This window comes from Pteronotus mesoamericanus, unplaced genomic scaffold, assembly GCF_021234165.1.
Source record: "Pteronotus mesoamericanus isolate MK-2021 breed Mesoamerican mustached bat unplaced genomic scaffold, CSHL_Meso_final scaffold_582, whole genome shotgun sequence".
In the NCBI taxonomy this organism is placed as follows: domain Eukaryota; kingdom Metazoa; phylum Chordata; class Mammalia; order Chiroptera; family Mormoopidae; genus Pteronotus; species Pteronotus mesoamericanus.
The window spans coordinates 909951-930614 of record NW_026555323.1 but is presented as its reverse complement, the minus strand read 5'-3'; the positions used below and the strand labels follow the sequence as shown (position 1 = coordinate 930614).

The 20664-nt window shown below is 51.5% G+C and overlaps 1 protein-coding gene across 2 annotated transcripts in view; it reads right to left on the bottom strand.

The window, feature by feature from the left end:
• Positions 1–20664, bottom strand: part of OCA2 (OCA2 melanosomal transmembrane protein) — a 139012-nt gene that overhangs the window by 101813 nt on the left and 16535 nt on the right. For both annotated transcript variants that reach the window (XM_054561981.1, XM_054561982.1), the window contains exons 6-8: positions 14984–15144; positions 14019–14101; positions 12765–12918 (exon numbers count right to left, since the gene is read on the bottom strand). In XM_054561981.1, the coding sequence (XP_054417956.1) occupies positions 12765–12918; positions 14019–14101; positions 14984–15144 (398 nt within the window). The remainder of the gene's footprint in view (positions 1–12764; positions 12919–14018; positions 14102–14983; positions 15145–20664) is intronic.

The window sequence follows — 20664 nt, the reverse complement described above, 5'->3', positions numbered from 1 at the left end:
TGACAGGAAATGGATGGGCCCAAAATGCGAAGAAGCAGGACCCAGAAGGCTGTGCTTCCATGTATAAGAACCATCCAGAAAAAGTAAATTTAGAAAGAAGGAGGCTGAGGTCGCCTAAGGCTGGCAGTAGCGGATTGAATGGGTCCTAGGGATCTCTGTGGGGCGATGGAATCTTCTCAAACTGCACGTGGTCATGGCTGCCGCTGTAGCCTGGGTGATTTGGGTGCTGAAATCCAAACTCCTACGGTGGCAGAGTGAGGAGGTGAAGCCTTTGGCGGGGGATGAGGGTGGAGCCCTCATAAACGGGACTGATGCGTTTAAAAACGGGGCTCTCTCACTCCAGCACCCCTTCCTCATCGTGAGGGCGCAATGATGAGAAAGAAGCTTGTGACCAGGAGGAGGGCGCTCACCGACCACAGCCGCACCTCAACCTGGGACTCCCCAGCCCCCACGACAGCGAGAAATCCAGTTCCGTTGTTTATGAGCCACCTAGTCCGTGGTATTTCGCGACATCCCCTCAAAAGGACTGAGGCAGAAAACTAGCACCTGGGAGTGAAGGCGCCGATGGAAAAAACGTCTGCAGTGTGGAGCGACTTTAGGATTGGTCACGGGTTGGCACTGGGAGAGTTTGGCGCAGGAGGGGTAGAGTGGAGAAATAAATGGAGTCACTGCCATTGAGCCGCTAAGTTACCAGAGTCAGGTAGGTTGAGGCACAAGAAAGAGTTCGATTCTTGTCTCCCTGGGAACTTAAGTTTTTGAACTTGGAAGTCCTGCATCAATGCCTGGATATGCGTCGAACCTCCAGGTGACCCTCAGGTTAACCCCCTGAAGGACTGAGGACTAAGGTTCCCTGTCCAATCACCTGACACCCATTACCCAGACCGGCGGTCATGTGCAGCGGTCCCCTACCTTTGTTGGCACCAGGGACCGGTTTGGTGGAAGACAATTTTTCCACGGACCAGGGTGTGGGGGTTGGTTTCAGGATGATTCAAGTGCATTACACTCAAGCTCGCCTCCTGCTGGGAGGCCGGGGTCCTAACAGGCCCGGACCAGCATCAGTGCGTGGCCTGGAGGTTGGGGACCCCTGATCTAGAGGGTCCCCATCTCAGGCCACCCAGAGGCTGAGAATGCAGGGCTGAGGCCTCTCAAGATTCACTTTTTAATATAAGAACTCTTAGCTTCTCTTTCTCCTTTAGAACACTCTGGGCACTGCCTAGTTGTGTTTCTGTTTACAATTCCTAAGACCCTTGGATAAATCTTTATTTATTTTTAGAGAGAGGGGAGGGAGGGAGAAAGAGAGGGAGAGAAACGTCAACTGCACGCCCCTAGTTGGGGACCTGGCCCACAACCCAGGCATGTGCCCTGACTGGGTAATCCAACCGGTAACCCTTTGGTTCGCAGACTGGCACTCAATCCACTGAGCCACACCAGCCAGGGCTCTTTTTTAAATTAATTTTTGTAATCCTCACCCAAGGACATGCTTACTGATTTTAGAGAGAAAGGGAGGGAGAGAGAGAGAAGCATCAATCGGTTGCCTTCCGTACACACCCTGACTGGGGATTGAACCCGCAACCTTTTGGTGCACGGAAGGATGCTCGAACGAACTGAACCATCCAGCCAGAGCTATAATTATTTCTATCCAAAGCCCCAGGCTCTTTTTGAGATGGTTCAAGGTGTATGCTAGGAAAAGCCTGTGTTGCTGTGAATGGTTCATTAAAAGCAATTCTGGCCCTGGCTGGTGTGGCTCAGTGGATTGAGCGCCAGCCTGTGAATCAAAGGCATGCCAGTTCGATTCCCAGTCAGGGCATATGCCTGGGTTGCAGGCCAGGTCCCCAGCAAGGGGTGCATGAGAGGCAACCACACATTGATGTTCCTCTCCCTCTCTTTCTCCCTCCCTTCCCTTCTCTAAAAATAAATACATAAAATCTTTTTTTTTTTAAGCTATTCACGTGAGGGCTCAGAAGAAAGAGAGCTGTAGAGAGAGCCTCAGTCTTCCTTTAAAAAAACCTAAGTGCTTGTGAACAGAACGTTGGTGGCAATATTGATGAGGGCTCCATCAGAAATTAGGGAGGTGTGGACGGGCAGGAAAAAGGTGACAGTTGTTATAAAGTAGCAAAGAGCCCAGCGGAATTGTGTCCACCTCTAGTGCTGTGTGGGAGGAAGAACTTGTAACATTGAGGAAATGTCTAAGCAAAGGGCCGCAGGGGCTGCTGGATTCTTCTTGAATGTTTATGGTAAAATCGGGGGAGAGAGAAGTGACTGAGAGAGAGGGAATGGTTCATCCCAAAGGAACCAGAACTTAAAATTTTGGGAGACTCTCAGCCTGCCCGTATTGAAGGACAGGAGGAAGCTTATTTAAGAGAAGACGCACAGGGCAAGAGGTTACAGACCTCGGTACCTCCGTACCACGGAGTCCTACCCGGCGGTGAAAATGCACAAACTACTGCCTCACGCGACAGCCTGGTGACTCTTCAGAGACTGACCCTGAGTGGGAGGAAAGACAATTCCAGAATATCACCCACGGCATGATTCCATTTGGATTTGAAATGACCAACTTATAGAACAGCTGGGACAGATCAGTGCCTGTCCGTGGGGAGCGGGGTTGCTGGGAAGGACGCGGAGGGGTGTGGTTATATAGCCCGACGGGAGGGGTCCGGAGGGGCTGGGGAGGCTCCGCCCAGCGCCCAGGGCCTGCAGTTTCGCCACTGGGGGAAGCCGCATAAAATCTGCACGGGTCTCTGGAGGCCTGACAGCTCTGTGAGCATGCGCGGTATCTCCAAACAAAAACTTTAATTTAAGAAAAAGCATTGCTGTTCTCCTCCCAGTCATCAGCAAACTTAAATCAGGACAGAACTCAGGAGCCTGTTCAGCATATCACTCACAGTAAAATAATAAATACGTAAATAAATAAATAAAAAGAAACCAATTTTTTAAAAAAGAATATATGGGCGCTGGCCAGGCGGCCCGGTTGGTTGGAGCATCGTCCTGGTCAGGGCACATGCCCAGGTTGCGGGTTCGGTCCCCAGTCCGGGGGTTTATGGGAGGCAATCGATCAATGTTTCTCACGTCGATGTCTGTCTGTCTCTGTCTCTGTCTCTCTCCTTTCCTCTCCCTCTAAAATCAATAAACATCTCCTCGGGTGAAGATTAAAAATAATAATAAAATAAAAATTAAAAAAAATAAAAAGAATATGTGGGAGTCGAGTCTGACGACCTCAGGGACCCTTCTCATTCCAAAATCCCACGGCGGTGGCTTCCTAAGTTTGGAAAGTTGAGGGTAATTCCATGTAAATAGAAGGAGCTTTCAGCACGAGATCCTTATTTTCACTGAAAAACGGCGGCGCAGCGAGCGCAGCACACCGAGGCAGCTTCCCGCGCTGAGGCCCTGGCCACAGCGGATGGAATCCGTCCGCCCCTCCGGCGTTTCCCAGGCAAATGGCTCACGTGGCCGGTCGCAGAACAGGGAGCATGGCTGGGAAGGGAACGGGAACCGTGGCAGCATTTCCCAAGGCAGGGCCCAGCTGGCTGAGTCGCCCAGCGGGCTCTGGCTCTGGCTCCAGCTCCGGCCCCGGAGAGGGAGGGGGCTCCAGGCATGTGGCGCAGATGCACCCCTGTGACCAGCAGGCCTCTGCTCACCACGGTCCCTCAGAGACCCAGCTGCCTCATGCACGCGCCACAGGGCACCACGGGAAGGGGACCCTCCTGGCGAGCAGTGCAGAGACTGGTCATATCAGAGCAAACCCACGGACATGAGCTGGGCGCGGCCCCGTGGGGCGCTGGCACCTCCCCGCGGTCACACAGGACACAGACCAAGGAGGTAATAGCGGGCCCAGGGCCTGCACCAGACACCGACGGCCAGTCGGCACCTCCAGAAACAGCCGCCATCCAACCTTCCGCAGTAACCCAATGTGTTGTCTCAGTTTTGTGGGCCGCGGAAGGCACCGCCGGTTGCAGTCCCGAACGGCCACGGGCCTGTGACAGCGAGGACCGCCAGGCCTGCGGAAACACTTCCCAAGAGACAAGTCTGCAAAATACGGGTCATTTTTCTAAGCAACCACGTAGAGAAACCCTGAAATATCAGATTGCAAGCTTGTCAGTAGGCAGCGTGGCCTGGCAAAGTCACGGGTCCTGGGCCCCATCCAACTTCAACTGCAAAAGCTTGCAATTTGGCATATTCGTCTGTTAAGCAAAGAGGGCATATTGCATAGCCTGCCAGCTCCCCTGAGGCTCTGAAGTCTTTGATCTCAAAGAAGAAAAAGAAAAGGACCCCCGAGGTGAGCTAAGGAGGCTGCCAGAGGAAGCAACACTCTAGAAGCCCTCTGTTCCCTGAATGATAATAGCGACTCCTCAGCACCCACAAGAGGCGTGTGGACAAAGGGAAACGAATGAGGGGCCAGAACTGCTGGCCACCGCTTTCACTTAAATGCCATCTTTGCAGAAGATAATGACAGAAATCGGGAAGACCGATTTGGAGGTTTCCAGGGGAAAAAGCGGCGCGGTGGCGTGGGCATTACTCTCTGAAATACAGCGACTTCCCCCTTCACAAATGCACTTCTGGTCTCTGTAAATTAAGGTGAGGCCCCTCGGAAGACTCCAGGCATTTTCCATTATCACTCGTGCATTTCATTTCAGTTAATTTTTAAAGCGAACCTTACGAGCGCCTCGATTATGTGTGGAAGGACCCTGAGCAATGGGACGTGGTCTCAGACAAAGGCTGCCTCATTTTACTTCAATCAGATAAAGCGAATGAAAGGGAGAAAACGAAAAAGAAAAAAAGAAGAAGAAAAAGAAAAGAAAAAGAAAGCCTTGCGTTCTGGGCAGAAAGGCGCCCGCTGTGGCAGTCCTTAAACCATAATTCTGGGGACCGCCTGAAGGGCCGTGGGGAGAATGTATTATTTCCTTTATGTTGTGGAAATTTTTTCATTAAGACTATTTGGGGCCGTTTTAATGTGATTTCTTACAGCCTAAGGGTGTAGAAGCTTCAGCTGCAATAATGGAATTATTAGAATGCTGCACTGGGAAATCCCCTACCGCCCCCATTAGAGACACAGAGTTCCAGAATTGGGAAGATCAGTTCAATTTTGTTCTTTGGGGATTTTTTTTTTTAAAGAAGGTTGTTTTGTTTTTGTAACATTTTATTTATTTATTTTTAGAGACAGGGGAAGGGAGGGAGAGAGGGGAGGAGAGAAACATCAACGTGTGGTTGCCTCTCACATGCCCCACACTGGAGGCCTGGCCCGCAACCCAGGCATGTGCCCTGACTGGGAATCGAACCGGCGACCCTTTGGATTCACAGGTCAGCACTCAGTTCACTGAGCCACACCAGCCAGGGCTCTTTGGGGATTTTAACAAGAGCTACTGAGACAGGCCCCTAAGCGAGGACAAGTGGAATAGGGAAACTGAGGTAGGTAGCTGAACAAACTGGCCAAGCAGTTTACAGCCAGATACTGAAGGTCACCTCCCTAGAGACGATATCCAGGCCTCAGATATATGTCAGCCCCAGGCCCAGAAAAACAGCAAAACCAGGCAGGAACCAGCTGCCATGACCCATGACCCTCTGCCTTGTCACTGACCAATCAGTCCTGCCCTAAGATTCCTGCTGCAAGACAGAGAGAAAAACCTCAAGGCAAAGGGCCCATGGGGAGCAGCTGCGCCAGTCCCCTCCCCCTCTCCTCCCCCCATGGCAGCATCTCCTAAACTCTAAGGGTCCCCACAAGACTTGCAACCAGGGGAGCAGCAGGCAGCGGCAGCTCGTCCCAGGCTGACCCCCTGAACCCATCCCCAAGGCCCCCCCTTTCTCTGACTTCCCAGTGAATGAAGGCAACCCAGCCTGGGCTCTGTGTTGTTGTTTCTTGTACCCTAGGTCCTTCCTTGTTTCACTGTCCCCAGCTTCAGCAAACGTACCCATATGGCCACCTGCGCTCGTGTTGTGAAATCTTCCCCACACAGTCAAGAACGCGCACACTGCCGGCTGGCCCCAGGCAGCCCCACTGAGAGCCAGGTCCCCGTGTTGGTGACACTACTTTACAAGGATGAGAAATACGACCCAAATCCTCAGGTAACAAAATGACAATCCGGATTATCTGTAGAACCAGGAATTTAAATAACCAAGGAATTTCCCGAATGGCCTCAGGCCAAAGGGGACATTGGCTGCTGCTCGTCCCACTCAGACGGGTAGGAGGCGGCAGGGTCCCCACTCCCAAGAGCCAGATCAGACCAGACCCAGGCGGGGACCTCGGCCCCCGCTCAGTCTCTGGAGTTGCGCCGGACAAGAGGGACCAGGGAGCCTGGCACGTCTGGAAGCAGCAGCCGGGAGGGCAGGCAGGAGGGTCTGCAGGCTGCCGCCCCAACACTCACTGCCCCGATGAAGTGGGGTACCGTCTGAGGGTACAGGCCGCAGACTCTACAGACCACCGGCTCTGAGAAAGCAGCTCTGCCCCAAGGCGTAGTATTGGCATAGGCAGGCAGCTAGTTATCAATAAAGAGGGGAAGCGAAGGGAACCGGACATCGAGCTTAATAAACTAGGGAGCTGAATCAAATATTAAGCCTCATAAGCTGAATCAGCTATTAGGACAGCATTCCATTAAGCTTACTAGGGAGCTTTAGCGTTTAGAGACTCATTCACACACTCTTGGGCCCCCGGAGGAGGAGACTTAATCCTCCAAACGCGCAGGAAAGGCTCCTTGGGCAGGGCGGGGCGGCGCGGGGGGAGGGCGGGCAGCCCAGTGGATTATGGGAGAGAGGGGAGGCGAAAACGCCTCCGCAGAGCACGCGCCAGCAGAAACCAGATGCTGTAAGAAGACTTCTGGACATGCGCAATAGGAGCCTAGAGAGCGCTCGGGGAGGAGCTTCTACTTCTGCACATGCGCAGAGAGCCAGGGTGCCGACGTAGAGGGGCAGAGCCTGGCCTGGGAAAATCTGGGAGAGGGATCTGGTTGGATAGGGAGCATGGAACCCTGGCAGGTCCGGGAAAGGGATTGGTTAAGGGGAGGGCCCAACTCAGGCCCAGGAAGAAACCTTTCCCGGGAACTGGGTCAGATGGTTTGAATGGCACCTTGCTCGTTACCAAGAAACGAAGGAAATATATGGAGGATTGTCAAGAGGCCCGGGGCAGCTGATGCTAGAGCCTGCCCACCCTCTACATCCCCAGAGAGTATTCATGCCCTTAAACCCAATAAAATCTTGCCACCATGTTTACGCTTCTCCATGTGCGTGTCGTGTGAAATTCTTTCCTGTCCACACTGGAAAAGAGCCCTCCTTCACCGGCTACAGTAGGACAATTTCCAGGTCCTTCCCTAAGGCACGTCTACCCCCTGGAGTACATCCTGGCGATCCTGCGATGGTGACCTGACTCTGGAAATCCCTCAGGGCAGGGTACACATCCAGCCCTTCCTCAGGACGTGGGCCTTCCCCGGTCAGGGCATCTGGAGGGAATTCTGGAAGCTCCAAAGTCACAGAAACACAGGTCGAATATACCATTCCCCTGCCACCTCTGCAACATCCTCCACCTTCTGTATCAAATCACAGACACTACACAAGTGGTCTTGGGTCTCACAGGTTGTTGACTGGCCTAAGACTTAGGCTTTCTATGTGCAAGTTATGCTAGGGTTACAAACAGAAGAACAAATGTAACAAAGCACTTGGAATATTCACCAAGATAGACCATAAACCTGGGGCATACAAATTTCAACAAATTTAAGGAATTTGTCATAAAGAATAAGTTCTCTGATCATAATGAAATCAAACTACAGATGCTCCTCTACTTACAGTGAGGCTATGTCCTTTGTAACTTGAAATATTATGAATGACAATGCATTTAACCTAGTGCACATCACAGCGTTGCTTTCACACCATCATAAAATCAAAAGAAATCACAAGTGAAACTATATTAAGTCACAGACTATCTGTATAATTCAGTGACAGAAATACAACAGGAAAATCTCTAAACATTTGACTATTAAAAAGCACACTTCTAAATAATGTGTGAGTCAAAGAGGAAGTCTCAGGGGAGATTTTAAAAATAGAACTAAATAAAACTGAAAACACAGCCTATCAAAATCTGCAGGACACCCCTGAATAAGTGCCAAGAGAGAAAATTATAGTAATAAACATATTAGGAAAGAGAGGTTTGTTTCAAGTGTGTAAAGGTTGTCCAGCATTCTAAAATAAATCAGTGCAATCCATCATATAAAACAGATAATGAAGAAAATCAATTGACACAAAAAGTCACTAACAAAATTCAACACCCAACTGTGGTTAAAAAAAAACCCAAACAAACAAAACCCTCTCTGAACCCATGGAAAAGAAAGGAATTTCCTTCATCACAAAACCTGCCGCTAACATCGCACCTAATGGTGAAGACTGAATGTTTTCCCTTTAAGATCAAGAGTAAGCAAGGATGCCCATCCTCACCACTTTTACATTAGCCACTGCAATAAAGCAAGAAAAGAAAATTAAAGACATACAAATTTGAAAAGAGGAAATAAAACCAATTGCAAGTGACATGATCGTGCACATAGAAAATCCCACAGAATCTACCAAAAAATAAACCTCAGGAAATAATAAGTTAAGTAAAAATATTATCATTGATAGCATTGTTACTAACCATAAAGTAAGAGAATTTTACATCAATTTTGTACACATAATGACAATGAAAAAATAGAAACCACAATGAAAACACAAGACCACATGCAATTGCTCCAAAGTAAAGGAAATACTTAGGTATAAAAACAAAACGTACATAATTTGGGTAATGAAAAGTGATAAAAGGAATCAAAGAATACTCAGGCCTTCTTTGATAAATGGAGAGACATACCATGTCCATGGACTGGAGTGCCATTCTAGAATGTCTATGGAAAGAGAAAGGCCATAGACTAGCCAAGACAGTTATGAAAATATTTATAGGAGAAATCACTCTTTCCAATAGCAAGATTTACATATATCTGCAGTAAAGGAGAAGGAAGAATAGAAACAGATTAATAGAATGAGACAGAGAACTCAGAAACATATTCACACAAATATGCCCAATTAATTTCTCAGAAAGGAGTGAAAGCAATTCAAAAGGGAGAGCCTTCTGAATCGCCTTCCAGCTGTAAACGGTGCTGGAAGAACTAGACAAGTTTTTTAAAAAATGAATCTGCTACTAAACTCCACACCTTCAACATAAACGAACTCAAAATGGATCATGGACTTAAGTGTAAAAAGTAAAACAATAAAAACTACAGGAAAGAACATAGGAAAAGTCTTTAGGATCTCAGTCTAAGAGAAGAGCTTTTAAACTTGACACCAAAAGACATTATAAACGGCAATTTTATAAACTGAACTGAGGGAAAATGTTTCCAAAGTATATATCCAACAAGCCCTTACATCTGGAATATACAAATAACATTTAAAACTCAATAGTAAAAACACATTTAAAATGCTTATATGTTCATAACACTTTTACCTGTAATAGCCCAACACTTAAAACATTTTTTAACCCTTCAAAGGATGAATGCTTAAAAAAACCATTCCATCTTACCATGTAATGTTATTCAGTAGTAAATATATATATATATTTACATTTAAAAATTGCATAAAACCCTAGCTGGGTGGCTCTGTTGGTTGGAGCATCGTCCCAAACACCAAAAGGTCGTGGGTTCGATTTCCAGCGAGTTTGAGGGTTTGAGCGCCAGTTGATGCACATACAAGAGGCAACCCATCGATGTCTTTCTCTCACGTCGATTCTCATTCTCTCTCTGTCTCTCTTTCTCTCTCTCTCTCTCACCAAAAAATGTATCCTCAGGTGAGAATTAAAAATAATTAAATAAATACTTGCATAGAGCCGTACACCCTCACACACAAACTATTGATACATGCAACAATTTGGACGAACCTCAAGGAAATCATGCTGAATGAAAAAAGAAAGCAAGCAAGCCAGTTGCAAAAGGATGCATGCTTCATTATTCCATTATAAAGTTCGGTGAAGCATCATAATCCCAGAGGAGAACAGGTTAGCAGCTGCCAGCCCTCAGGGAGGGTGGGCGAGGGGAGAGCGTGCCCACGCAGGGCTTGTCACAGGGACGGTGGGGACAGTGCAGGTGCGTATCTACCTTCATGGTGGCGGTGGCTACCCAGGCTACATACAAAAAGTTGCATAGCGCCCCCGCCCCCCGCCCACACACACTCTCCCGAATGAGTGTGTGCGGAGCCGCTAAAACTGACTAAGCTCCGTGCGTGGTGCTCACATCAGTCCCACGGTGCGGATCCTGAGCCACAGCTGTGTAACATGTTACCCCTGAGGGAGGCTGGGGGAGGTGCAGGGGACCTCCCTGTACCTTTCTGTGCAGCCTCCTGGGAATCTGTAATTCCCATCTCATAACAAAAGGTTTTCTTAAATAGATAATGGAACCAGTGCGTTATAAGATGGAGCCGCGGGAGGTGGGAGGCGGGGTGGGGAGGGGTCGGGGGGCGGTGCCTTATTCTCAATGAGCCAACATCAATGACTCAGCACTTCTGGGTTCCAACACTGTCCCCCTGATTCCTGCCAAAATAGAAGCCATGTTGAACTGGCTTCCTTACAGGACTTTTATAACCTCGTGATGGTTGATGGGAGGAAGGAAAAGTTTTTTGTTGTTGTTGTTTGTTTGTTTCTGAATAGCTATTAATAATGACCATTAGCTAATGAAAGATGAATATTTACAAATTATGTCATTTTAAAAGGCTGTAAAATTATACCAAAAAAGATGAACAAACCCTAGAATAGCAGAGGCGTCTTTTCAAAATGACCACTGGACCATATTTTTTTACTACTAGTGACTGTAACTGATTAAAGCACGCTGAATTTATTAAATGCCTAAGTTCAAAGGGACAGTCAGAAAAACAGGAGAGCGACATGAAGTAAACTCAGTGGACACGCCTGGAAGTTGCTAAGGCAATCATTCATTCATCACCATAAAATCAGTAATCAAAGAAAAATCATTTATCCTGTGTTTCTCGCGTAAACTGTGCTTCACATGAGCAGAATAAGGTAGAAGAAAGTTCATCAATACGGGATGACTCATTTATAGGTGCGGATGAAATGACAGAACGTTTACCGAAACGTGAAGGAAGTAGTTGGGTGACGCCATGGTCCCTGGTGGATAGCGAGACGATGAGGAGCAAAGGTGACAGGGAGCCTGGCCATAAATGCGCGGGGTTTCCCCGCCTCCGGTCACTGAGTAATCTCAGCATCCCTAAAAGGGGACATCAGGCATCGCACTCTTCCTCCTGACCCAGCTCGAACCCCCAGCACACTGGCGAAGTGAGGGGGCCCCAAAATTGTGCCTGAAGGCTTCAGGTCTACATTGTCGTCTGTAAGGAAAAAAGGGGCAAGAGCGATGATATGGGGTGTCCGCTAGGTGGCGCCATCGCGCAGCCTTGCCCGGCGGGGCCGCCGGTGGCGCCAGCAGCTGGCGCCAGCAGGTGGCTGTCAGCAGGTGGGCCTGGAGAAGAGCCCGCTGCAGGGCTGCAGCCTTGCCTGGCGGCTGGGTACCCGGCTTCTGGAATGTTCCCCATGTTACCTAGCAATTAGCAGGCCTGTGGGCCCGGAGCGCGGCGCTCTGCGGCACCAGTGAGCCAGGGCTGTTCGTATTGTACAAAAATGTGATTCATGGTGAACTCCCGCTTCCCTTCGGAAACCCGGGGCTTTGGTGGGGTGAGGGGACCTACGCGACAAGCCCCCAGCAAACATCCCGGGCTGAGTGTCAGGCAGGTGGCTCCTTCTGCAAGAGGAGACTTTTCCGAGTCTGCTCCTGAGTTTCCCAGACTCTGCCTAACGAGCCTTTTCCCTTCGCTGGTCACGGCGATAAACCACAGCCCCGAGCACTGTCCCTGAGCCGGGGCCCTTCTAGAAAGTCACAGAGCACGGGGCGCTCATGGGAACCTCGAAACAAAAATAAAACAAGCGGACGAGGATAGGCCTGCCCTAGAATTACAGAGACACAGAGACGTACCAACCAACCCAGGCAAGCGGCCCTTGTTGGACACTTGGGGGCTCGACTCCCTTGGAGCCAACATTCCTCGCCAGGTAGATTTCTGGAACCTTCCTGGCCACATTCTAGAACATTCCTCCCACTGCCTGTCTCCTTGGCAACGCCCTTTGTTGTCTGATCCCAAGCTCGCTAAGAAACATCTTTCGGAGCCACCGGCGACTGACTCTCAGGCCTGGCTTTTGGGAGCCACGTGCAGTGCGTCGCCGTGGATCCGGCTTCACGGTTGAGCCCCGGCTCAGACACTTCCTGGGCTTCGCTTCGTGCTCAAGAGCGACAGCCACGCGACTTCCCAGAAACACGAGGTTGACAGGACCTGAGGTAGGTTGAGTGGATAGGCAAATGACCCCCCGCGTGCACAGCCAGGGACAACCGAGACCCCACAGGAGGGGCGATCACCATGTGCCACCTTACAGACGAAGACCCCGTGCCCCAGAGACGCTCGGCACGTGTCCTCTCAAGGTCATCACCCGCGAAAGCGGCGGAGCGAGGGTAAGAATATGACGTGCACATGCCGTCTTCTGTGGTCAGGTTTTGCTGGTTCCTGACAAACATCTTGCAGGTGCAGTCGTTGACATTCAGCAAAAATCCCAGTTTTCCTCCTAAAATGGCGGAAATGTCGCTTCCTGGAAAAGACACTGTCGCCACCTGCGGGAGCGGCGGGGCTGACGCCACCCAGCTCACCCAGCGCGCCCAGCAAGTTAAAAGCCACCGACCTACGGGCACGGACAAGTCTAGGGCAGGCACGGAGCTTACCTCGAATATAATGAGCACGTAGACACCGGCGAGGATGACGGCGGCGACGGTCACTTGGGCCTCCACGCTGGCGCGGAGGTGCTGGTGCGCCACCAGCAGCGGGACGACCTGCGTCCGCTGGAGCGCGGCGCGGATGCTGATGGAAACGCCCTCTCTGCGGAGCGAAACGACCACCTCAGCGCGGGTGCGCCACGCAGACCTTCCGACGACAGGTCGAGCGTCCCGCTCCGTGTACTTCCAACACGAGTCGCCCGTGGCCGTGGCCAGAGCCCCAGGGCCCCCAGTCCCGGCCGACGGCGAGCCCTGCGCACAGGAGAGCGCAGGATACAGCGCCCCCCTGCCTCGCCGTGGCCACTGCTGGCGCCATTCCTACAACGTACAGGGCGCGGGGACTCGCACATGCGTTCTAGCTACGTTCTCTCCTCCACCTGACTTCTCTGCCCGTTTGCAAATAGAAAAGGGCCGCGTGCAACCTGAGGACACACACACAGGTTGTCGCTGGCAGTGGGACGAGCCACAGAGCATGCGAGAGGTCGACAGCGCGTGGCATGCTGGACTCCGAAGCCTGTTTCCAAATCCTGTGTCGACTTTCACACCCTCGGCCGTTCAGAATGCGGCTGTCTTTGGCGATGGGGTCGTTACAGAGCTGAGTGAGCAAAACGAGGTCACTCGCTGGCCCTAATCCAAGATGGCTGGTGTCCTTATAAGGAGATAAGGACACAGACGCACAGAGGAACGGCCCACAGGGAGAATATGGCTGTCGACCCACCTAGGAGACAGGCCTCAGAAGACCGGCACCCGGCTGTCACCTTGAGGACGTACATTTCGCGTAAGCCACCCAGCCTGTGGCCTTTGTCATGGCGGCCCTGGCAAACGCATACGGCCGCCAAGAGCACAGGTTAGTTAATACAGGGAGGCCTTCGTGAGAGAAAAAGAGCAAGAATCCTAACACGCCCTGGAATTTCCCATTGCAAAGCGTCATGATACAATATTAATGAAATTAATGTGTAAGCTATAAAATACCATGTGCTTGTAAACGGGCCCTCGGATCAATGCTGCCATTTCCTGCACGTGTGGCCTTTGAGTTCATGGTCTGCGTAGGAGGAGCACCTCGTCCAAAGCACATAACTGATCTGGTGCCATTTGTCCTCAAAATCAGAGCCACGCAGGTCAGACTCCTTAAGGTGAGCGGGTCCCAGAGGACGCGCCCCACCCTCCTCGCCCCTGCCCAGACCTCGATCACGTGAGACCTACCTGCTCGGAACCTCAAAAGTCCGGCTGACCACCAGGCGCTCGCTCCGCCGTGGGTTTAAAAATACCGTCCAGTTATGAGTGACCTGTAAAAGTCGAGGCGGAAAATTGCGGGCAGGCCTTGAACTCGAACGTCCCCGGGGACCCAGTGCTACGCAGTGCAGGTGCTTGTTTGGAATAAGGAGAAAGAGAGGACCCGGGGGTCCTTTTCACGATTCCCACATCCCTGCCCTGCGCAGTGCAAGCTGGAAATTTCCACACTGTGGAGGCCTTTGTTTTAGAAAAATGGTTTTCTGAGCCTGTGGGGCAGGCAGCGCAGGAGCAATGCTGGCTTAACACTGCTACCCACATGCAAGCTGGAGCAGGTGGGAGGGAGGTCCCAGGTACAGTGGCCACCGCCCGGGGCCCCCCCTGAGCTGGACAGTAAAGATGGAAGGGGGGCAGACACGAGCAAAGAGGAAGGAGGAGGGGCCAGGGAATTTTCCATGGCAGGGCAGGCATCTTGCTGCTGCCCACAGTCATAAAGGACATTGAAAATAGGAACCAGATTGGTCGAAGCCTGAATGAGAGCCCTGGCCGAGTGGCTCCATTGGTTGAAGCGTCATCTCAATACGCCACGGTTGTGGGTTCGATCCCCGGTCAGGGCGTATACAGGAGGTAACTGATCAATGTTTCTCTCTGCATGGATGTTTCTCTCTCTGTCCCTTCCTCTCTAAAATCAATAAACATATCCTTGGATGAAGATTAACAAAAAAACCCTCACAAGCTTGATTTTTATAGAAATGGTGTTTGTTAATTGACTTAGAGAAGGGGAAAAAAAGAATTTCAAAGAGCAAGAGATGACAGCTTCCCTGATAAGGGGCCCATAGCCTTACGGCTCTCCATCCCATTCGTTCAAGAGGAGACTCAGTTTATAAAGAAATGAGGCGAGTTTTTACAGTTCTCTTCAAAGAACGTTTAAGTATGACCTGTTGTGGCCGCCGCCGGGAGCCGGGAGCAGCATCGGCCTGGGTCACCTCCACCACCACGTGATCTTCTCTCCCAGGACGACTCGGGACACCGGCCACCAGGGCCCCTGCCAGGTCCACCTGGAGCAGCGTGGAGTCAGCTCGGCCACTGAGGTTCACAGCTGGGGACACGTCAAGGTGGACCACGGAGCAAGCAGAGGCCTAGAGACCCCCACCCTCTCCCCCCGCCCCTGTGCACACCCTCCTTGGGAGATGCATAAAGCAGAGCCAGCCCTTTCCTCCAAGTTGACGGGCAGCGGCTCTGACTGACCACGCCCCATCTCTCCAGCCCCTCCCTCCCTGCACGAGCGATAGGTTTTGCTTTATCAGACCGTGTGCATTCTGAACGCTCTGCGTGAACATCTAAGTGGTGGCTCTCTGTCTCCCTATCATCTCCGCTCCCACTTCCACAGTCAGCTTCCAGCTCCTGTGGAGGGGTAGGCTGCAGGCTGCGTGAATGAACAGATACACCACGTCCCCATCCACACCCAATCCTAGGGCGCCAGGTCTCCACTGGGGAGACAAGAAGTCATGAAGGCAGTTGAAAGTAAGAATTCTGACAGCAGCCCTGGCTGGTGTGGCCCAGTAGATTGAGCACCAGCCTGCGGACCAAAGGCTCACCGGTTCGATTCCCAGTCAGGGCACAGGCCTGGGTTATGGGCCAGGTCCCCAGTAGGGGGCGCGCAAGAGGCAACCACACATTGATGTTTCTCTCCCTCTCTTTCTCCCTTCCCTTCTCTCTAGAAATACATAAATAACATTTTTTGAAAGGTCTGCTACAGCCTGGACCCTGAACTTCCGCATCCTTTGCCTGGGTTTGCACAAATGCAGGAGCCTGCGCTACTCGGCCTTTCTCCCTTTGCTCCAGGCTGACTGTCGCCTCTGCTGCGGGGTCCGGGGGGACATGACGTGGGTCCCACACTGAGGCCAGCCCAGTCACTGCACCTCCAGAACAGAACACCACTCACAATGGAAAATGCATCTCAAAATGGTCCATGTTCTGCGTGAGGTCTTAGAAGCCCCAGAGCAGCCCTGACTGGTGTGGCTCGGTGGGAGCGTCATCCTACAAACGGAAGGCCACGGGTTCGATTCCCGCTCGGGGCACATACCTGGGTTGCGGGTTTGGTCCCCGGTTAACCGATTGGCCAACTATTCTACTCTTCTTTAAAACCCTCACGGAAACTGCTGGTTTACAGAGCAGGCTGAGGGAGAAAGCAGAACCGCTGCCAGGGTGACTGCAGGATTTGCACGGAGTTTCGGGAAAAACAGGGGAAGGTCGATCCTTTTTCATTGCCTATTTCCTACAGCAAAATGTACCGGTTTTTTAAAAATCTACAAAAACACCTGGGGAAGAAAGTGTCGTATCAATATCAGCACCGTTGTCCATCGGAGTGCCTGGCTCGAGGGCCTTCCCACACACCGTTGCAGCGACTTAGGATCCAACAAGGACAAATGCAAACCGGAAGTCACACAGGGGGCAGAACGTCGTGAGAGAAGTCCCGATGCGACACTGCTGTTTCTGCCACCCCAAGTTACTCCTGTCCTGGCCTTTCCGCTTCGCAAACCGGGGTACCGGGGTAGGGCAAAGCTCCACACTGGGAGCCGATGACCTGGAGGAAACCAGGAGAGGAACAGCACCACCTGCAGGCAACCGTCGGAAGAGCAGCGGCTCCTCCCCGGAAAGCAACGAACGTGGAGCCTCTACTGCGGACGCACTGCACGTGAGCAAAACAAGCCTTGGTCCTGAGGGCTCTCAGCTCTGGAGGGGAGATGAGCAGAATCCACGGGGCACAGGACTGCACGCACGGCGCCCTTCCTTTTCTCTGTCTCTTCAGCCGCCCACCGCGTACTGAGGATGCAAAGCCCACCCGGATGGCCTGGCATTATGAGGGACTTGGGGACCCCAGCAAACAGCAGCCGCAGTCGAGCCCCGCCCCTGCCTTCCAGTCCCCCTGAATGTCTGCCGCGCCCCTAACACACGGTCGCTACTCTGAGCTAGTGCCTCCGCAAACCTGGAGAACCTCCGTCGTTTGAGAGCTCACTTAAGTCACTTAAGCTCTTCTCTCCTGAAATCCACCTTTGCCATGCTGACCGGTGCGGCTCAGTGGGTTGGGCATCGTCCTGCAAAGCGACAGGTCTGGGGGTCGAGCCCCAGTCACAGCAAACCCCTGGGTTGCAGTCCAGGTCCCCAGTTGGGGGTGTGCAAAAGGCAACCAATTGATGTATCCCACACGCGGGTGTTTCTCTGCCTCTCTTTCTCTGTCCCTTCCCATGTTTCTAAATAAATAAATTTTTATAAAGATCCGTCCTTGGCACCCACGATTCCAGGGGACCCCCTGGCTCCTTTCCTCAATGCTCCATAGACGGGGCGGGCCCTGATAAAGTGTTCACTCACACTATAGTGCTGTTCAGTTGACATTTTTCTCCCCACCTGTTCTAGCTCTTCAAGAAAAGAAACTACATTGCATTTACTTCACTACATCTTTGGAGACTAATGTACTTCTTCCTTTCTTTTTTTTTTTTTTTATTTGAGAGAGAGAGAGAGAGAGACACTTATTTGTTCCACTTATTCATGCCTTCATTGGTTGCTTCTTACATGTGCCCTCACTGGGGATCGAACCCACAACCTTGGCGTATTGGGACAACGCTCTAACCAACTGAGCTACCTGGCAAGGGCCAGTAGTTCTCCCATTGGATGTCCACCATTACATACTTATTCAACTAATATTTGTTTACAGCATCACCCCTGAGGTCCTCTGAAGCTCGACCACGCTTCTGGCCAGAAGGGGGCGTGGAGGAGAGAAGACAGGAGGTCGCCTCCTTCCTCCGCGGCATCAACCTCAATGCCTGCCTTTCCCACTAACCCGATGCTACACTGACACCCCCATGAGCCCTCTGCCACCCTGTGAGCCCCCTGGGCTGCCCTCCTCTGAGTCCCTGGCTAATCGTCCCCCTCCTGTCCCTCCAGTGGGCACGACCTCCCACTCAGCTCTTGGATGTCCCAGCACGAGCGGCCATCCTGGAGCCCACACATGGTGGGGAGCCACACACATGAGCAAAGCGCTGCTGGGCAGGCCATGGACTGCTGCTGGGCCTGGACCGAGCCTGTAAGAGCCCGAGCAGGGCCGCGGGTGCGCCTCCACTGCGGTCTTCTTGGGCTCACCTTCTCCGCCACAGCGTCCGTCTAACACCTGCTTAGATACTGCCACCTAGGACCCTGACCAGGCCTGGTCCTTGGCCTGCTGAGCCCAATTTATCAAGAGTCCGCCCTGGCTGGTGTGGCTCAGTGGATTGAACGCCAGCCTGCAAACAAAAGATCACGAGTTTGATTCCCAGTCAGGGCACATGCCTGGGTTGCAGGCCAGGTCCCCAGTTAAGGGTGTGAGAAGCAACCAGTTGATATATATCTTGCACATTGATGTCTCCCTTTCTTTCTCCTTCCCTCTCCCTCTCTCTAGGAAAGAAGGAAAGAAAGAAGGATTCCCCCAGCTCTGCCCTGGCCGGTGTGGTGCAGCTGGTTGGAATGTCCTCCCGTAAACTGAAAGGCTGTGGGTTCGATTCCCAGTCAGGGCACATACCTAGGTTGCAGGTTTGGTCCAGGGTTGCAGCGTGTATGGGAGGCAACCAATCGACGTTTTTCTCCCACGCTCTCTCTCCCCGCCCCCTTCCCCTCTCTCTAAAATCAATAAGCACGTCCAGGGACGAGGATTTTTTTTTTTAAAGTCCCTCAGCTCCTGAAACTCAGCCAGGTTCCCCATAGTGATGGTCCACCCTCTCCTCGCCCACCCGTTGTCTCCAGCTGCCTGGCTGCCTGCCGTATTCAGAGTTGAGCTCAGTCCCCTTTGCAGTGGTCTTTCCTGCCTATTTAACTCTATCCGCTGCAATTTTTGACAAACCAAACGGTAAGCGATAAAAAAAAAAAAAATGGGGCCCCTTTGGACCTATCTTCATGATAAAAATGGCAGCAACATAATTTGATCAAGTATGAAAGATTAAGGATTGATCAATTCAGGAAAACTGTAAACCTATCTGGTACTTAAAATACTGGTAAATACTGGTACTGGTAAAATAAAATGTATTTTTTTTTCTCCAGCGTTCAGGGCTGAACCAGCAAACAAATGCCCGTAACTTCCAGAGCGGTGCTGGCCAACAGAATTCTCCGTGATAACAGAAATGTCTCCTACCTGGGCCTACGCAGTGCCACTAACGAGTGTGGGTAGTGAGCACTTGAAACGTGGCTGGTGTGAGGAAATGAAGCTTTAATGCTCTTTATGTCATTAATACTGATTTAAATTTAAAGGGCCACAGGCTACCATATCAGACAAGGTGTTATAGTTCTGGAACAGTCTAAAGACCTTAGGGTGCATGTGGGGAAGATGGGAGGGGGCGGAATGTATTTCAAATATGTTTAATGATTTCAGAGAGAGAGAGAGGGAGGGAGGGAGGGAGAAACATCGATGTGAGAAACATCAATTGGTTGCCTTCTATGCGCCTCCCAAACAGCGATCAAACCCGCAACCTTTTGGTTCACGGGACAATGCTCCAACCCACCTGGACAGGGATTTTTTTTTAATATATTTATTGAAATTAGAGCAAGGGTAAGGGAGAGAGGGAGAGAGACATCGATTGAATATTTAATGCAAAGTGTTTTCTTGGCAACTTCTGGGAGCCCAGGGTTCTACGTTCAGAGGACTTCAAAGTGATGCTGTAAACAAATATCAGTTAAATATCTGCTGGAGACACCTGATGTGAGAACTACATTAGTATCCAGAGACGTGGAGAAATGAATGACATGTAGTTTCTTTTCTTGAGGAGCTAGAACAGGTGGGGAGAAAAACGTCGACCAGACAGTGCTACGGTTTGAGTGATCACGTTGTCAGGGTGTGTCCGGTCCACGGGTCATGCAGGATGAGGTGGTAAATGGACCGTATGTCCAGAGAGAAGGAAAACAAAGGAGGCAGGGGGGAAGCTATCGTCTGCTGCTTCACCTGCTTGAATAGAACCTGGCTCACTGACCGTTTTTCCTCTGCCTACGGACCCAGGAGCCTTGGCCGGGCCTCCCTGGACCAGCGCAGACAAAGAACCTCAGACGCCCACAATCACAGCCACTTCCTATTTCTGAAACAAACCCCGCAGTTACTGGGGTGACACACGAGTCATTCAAGTTCACAGCAGCAGCAGGCCAGGCGGCTTTGTTCATTCTGAAATTTTTTTTTTTAATCTTCACCCTAGGACAGACTTATTGATTCTAGAGATGGGGGTAGGGGGGAGGAGAAACATCGATTGGTTGCTTCTCACACGCACCCCGACCAGGGATCGAACCCGCAACCCAGGCATGTGCCCTGACAGGGAATCGAACCCGTGACCTTTTGGTTTACAGGAGATGCTCCAATCCACTGAGACACACCGGCCAGGGCCAGCTTTATTATTCTTCAGCTAAAGGACAGCCCTGCAAATGCACTTGCTGTTGACACATAGAGCCCGGGTGTCTGTCACCCAGGCCCCTCACAAGCAGCCCAGTCCATCCAGGGGTCAGGGAGGGAGGGTGCAGGGGCCCTTGGTCACGGGGACAGCCATGACAACACCCATACTGGCTTCTGAAACCCAGTCTAGACCACTCCCGGCCTCAGCCTGCACAGGAG